General features: G+C 40.5%; 2 protein-coding genes across 2 annotated transcripts in view; one reads left to right on the top strand and one right to left on the bottom strand.

Annotated features, from left to right (window-relative positions):
- Cenpp (centromere protein P) overlaps positions 1-4,215 on the bottom strand; it is a 198,050-nt gene that overhangs the window by 56,517 nt on the left and 137,318 nt on the right. The gene's annotated exons all lie outside the window — the stretch shown is intronic.
- The window catches only part of Ecm2 (extracellular matrix protein 2), a 33,667-nt gene that overhangs the window by 15,121 nt on the left and 14,331 nt on the right, over positions 1-4,215 (top strand). The window contains exons 3-4 of the mRNA XM_005355171.2: positions 925-1,113; positions 2,628-3,110. Of these exons, the coding sequence (XP_005355228.1) occupies positions 925-1,113; positions 2,628-3,110 (672 nt within the window). The remainder of the gene's footprint in view (positions 1-924; positions 1,114-2,627; positions 3,111-4,215) is intronic.

Consider the following 4,215-nt stretch of genomic DNA (forward strand, 5'->3'; position numbering starts at 1 on the left):
CCCAGCACCCAAAAGGTGGTTAACAGCATTCTGCAATTAAAGTTTCAAGGGATGCCTTCTTCTGACTTTTGAGGGCATTGCATGCAAGTGGTACACGTACACGTACACACACACACACACACACACACACACACACACACACACACGTAGGCAAAACATGAACAGACAAAAAAACTTAAAAAATAAAAGTTATTATATTGAGGTAATTCAGATTTAGAAAGAAATTACCACATGTTCTCATATGTAGGTCTGATTTACTTTTTTGAGATGGGGAGTTTCACTATGTTGCCTTAAAATCCTAGATCACAAAATCCTCCTGCCTCAGCCTCCTTACTTGGGACTACAATAGGTACAAGTCACTGTCTTAAATTAAAACAGAAAACACACTGCCAACAAGCTGACTCACAACATGTCAAACCTCTACAGTTTTAAGTAAATGAGAAATGATCGGGTTTTGAAGGTTGTTTGTCCATTGCCAAAATTTAGCCTATCTTGACAGATAGATACAAGACAGGCAGAAATCCAAAGTCAAGTTACTAGGAGGAGGTCACTCAGCAGCAAAAAGAAGAAACAATGAAAAGCATGTTAGATAGCAAGTCTGTAGGGTATTTAATCTGTGCATGCTGTATACAGATCTCTATTCTCAGGTAGTTGTATCATTTTGACTTTGCACTGTATTTTTACCCATTCATGGATTCTGATAATCGCTGAAGACATTTAAGTATGTGTTCCTGCTAGGCATGGTGGCATATTCTTTTAATCCTAGCATTCAGGGGGCACAGGCAGGTGGTTCTTTTATGAGTCTGAGGCTAGCCTGGTCTACATAGTGAGTTCCAGGACAACCAGCACTATGTAGTAGAGAGAGTCTCTCTGTCTCTGTCTGTCCATCAGTTAGTCAATCAAAATGCTCTCTTTTCCCCCTAGGAAAGAAAGGACACTGCTTTGTAAAGGGAATGATCATGTACAACAAGGCCATCTGGTCTCCTGAGCCCTGCAGCACCTGCCTCTGTTCAAATGGAAGAGTACTTTGTGATGAAACTGTGTGCCACCCCAAGACGTGCCCCTATACCATTAAGCCAGAAGGAGAATGCTGCCCCATCTGTTCTGATGCTGGTATACAATATAAAACAAACTACCACAGATAATATGCTTTAACTATTTGTTTTTATTTTATCATTACATTAAGGTATAAATTATTATAAATGTAGTCATCAAGGTACTTGAAAAGCAGCTCAGTGCTAATAAACAGAACTATCTAGAAAATGTATTTAGGGCACAGAAAGAGATTGTGGCTCTATAGTTCTAATTCTTAGACTGAGTCAAGTTGAACCTGATTCTGTTTCATGTGTGAATGTTATAAGGTTTTAGAGACACAGCAACAGAATTTCTACAATAAACCCTCACTTAATAACTAGTTCAGGATTTCACTTGGGTCTGTCTGTATATGCATCATCCTATTAATGATTAATTAATCATCCTATTAATCAAGCTTGTCAGAAGTATACTAATCACTACTATGAGTTTCTCTTGTCAATATCAAGGCAGATTTTCTCCCCTACCCCACAGATGACCAGAAGACACACATATACAAAAGCCTCCTGCCAGGAGGAACTTCAGAATCTTTAGAAACTGTTCTTTGCTTCACACTGTCAGTTATTTCACTATGGCACTGTACTTTATTTTGAGGACGGTTCCTACTGTGTAGCTGGGCTGGCCTGAAACTTGCTGTGTAAGACCAGGTTGGCCTTGAATTCATAGAAATTCTCGTCTTTGCTTCTGTCACCCAAGTGCTGGGATTAAAGACATGAACCAACAAGTCTGACCCAAAGCATTTTACTTTTAAAAAACTATTAGAAGGTGTGCCCATCAAAATTGTCTCTTTGAAATAAAATACAAGGCTATTATAGGCAAACTTCAGAAATTCTTAGATATTTTTCCAAGGATTTTGAGTCTTCTTGAAATGTAGTTATTTTAGGTAAGGAAACCTAGACACAAAAAGGATTCTAAAAGTTTAAATACAGCTGGGCGATGGTGGTGCACGCCTTTAATCCCAGCACTCGGGAGGCAGAGGCAGGTGGATCTCTGTGAGTTCGAGACCAGCCTGGTCTACAGAGCTAGTTCCAGGACAGGCTCCAAAGCCACAGAGAAACCCTGTCTCGAAAAACCAAAAAAAGTTTAAATACAATATCTTTAGCTTCCACTTAGCAAATTCCCTCTCTTCTGCGTGTTTTGCTGTGGATGTTAAAGAAAAATTCTTCAAGCCAGGTGGTGGTGGTGGAACACACCTTTAATTGCAGTACCTGGGGGGCAGAGACAGGTGGATCTCTGAGTTCGAGGCCGGTCTGGTCTACAGAGCTAGTTCCAGGACAGCCAGGGCTACACAGAGAAACCCTACAAAAGAGAAATAATGTTAGTTAACTTCAGGAAAAACTTCAGCTGCATTTTATCTTTACATAGCCGTCAAACAAAGGGAATATTTGTAAACTTCATTTACATTATGGCTTTTTCCATTTATTAACATCATCAACTCACCCATTACTTTATCCTTCTGTGATCATTAGCTTCCTATTCTCTACTAAGTGGTAGAACACTAAATGATAAAACTGAATTTTCTGGTGATTCTTCAGAACAAAGAGAATCCATTGACATGCTTCACAAGCAAGTGAAACCTCCTCAGATGGAAATGGAACAAATAGTTATAAAAGAAGCTCTTCAATCCGAGGAGGAAGAAGAAGACATGAAAGAACACATGGAGCACAAGAACGAAACCTCTGGGCCTACTACACTTCACAGTGATGAGGAAAGAGTGGAGGGAAAGCTGAGGCCTGAGGAGGAAAGGCGGTCAGCACGTCAACCACTCTACCATGGACGAGGGGAGGAAGAGGATGATTATGAGGAGTCTGAAGGGGAAGGAGAAAAGGAAGAGGAGGATGCCATAAGAGGAGATGTGTTCCGAATGTCCCCCAGGTTAATGCCTGGTACTCCAAGAGGCAGGCCACGCCTGCCCGGAAGCTGTGCCCTGTCCTACAAGACCATCAGCTGCATTCATGCAGCCTTCACCCAGATCCCACCAATAACAGCACCAGAAGTAACAAGCCTGGAGCTTGCTGGTAAGAGATGATGACTTATTCTGGGTTCAGATATAAATGGTGAATTTTACTACCATATGAATATTACTTTGATTTAATAGGGACTTATTTTCATTGTCTTCACACAGATAACTGTGCAGCAGAGATGGGCACATGAAGAATGTCTCAGGTTTAGAGAGAACTCTAACCAAGTGGTGATTTCCCAATGAGCATTTTAAAAATTAGCATTAATAGGGTACACTTTGTCTATGTGATAAAACATTAACTTATAATGTATAGTTCTACAAGTTTCTAAAGAGGTAAACACTACCACAGTTCAGATCAAGAATATTTCCATCACTCCCCAAATTTCTCTTATCTCCATCTCCTCCAGTTGTTGACCACCACAGAAACTGACCTGTTTCTGTTTATTGATTTGATTGTTGAGTTTCACTGAATAGACTCACACAGTAAGTAGCCTTGTAGTTCAACATCTAATGCTTTAAAAATCATTAGTTCATTTTTCTTCATTGCTGAGTGGTATCCTACTGTATAAATCAGCTAGAGAATGATTTTTTCCAGCTTATAGCAATCCATATACAGATGTTTGTGGGGCTCTAGACCGTCATTCTTCATTATTCCTAGAAGCAGCACAATGGGCTGAGACATATGGCAACACACTTAAGAAACTACCCAACACGTTCTAAGGTGGTTGTCCCATTGCTACAAGCAGTTACAGCTATTCCACAACCTCAGCAATTGCATTATCAGCTGTTTTCTTTCCTTTAGCCATTTCAGTGAGAATGTGGTGACCAGACCTTTTGCCCATGTCTCTATAAGGCTACCAGGAAAACTTCTGAGTGGTGGAGCATTAAGATTTCATTTGCATGTTTCCTTCATAGTTTTCCATTGCCATTTACCTGAACTTGGAAACATGATGCTTTTTATATCCAAGAAATCAAATATCACTCAGTGTCTGTGAATATGTTTCCTTCTCTGTATAAGAAGTACAGGGAGCTGAGTAGTGGTGGTGCATGCCTCTAATCCCAGCATTTGGGAGGCAGAGGCAGGTGGATTTCTGTGAGTTCAAGGCCAGCCTGGTCTACAGAGTGAGTGCCAGGACAGGCTCCAAAGCTACAGAGAAACC

This window comes from Microtus ochrogaster, chromosome 16, assembly GCF_000317375.1.
Source record: "Microtus ochrogaster isolate Prairie Vole_2 chromosome 16, MicOch1.0, whole genome shotgun sequence".
NCBI classification, from domain to species: Eukaryota; Metazoa; Chordata; class Mammalia; order Rodentia; family Cricetidae; genus Microtus; species Microtus ochrogaster.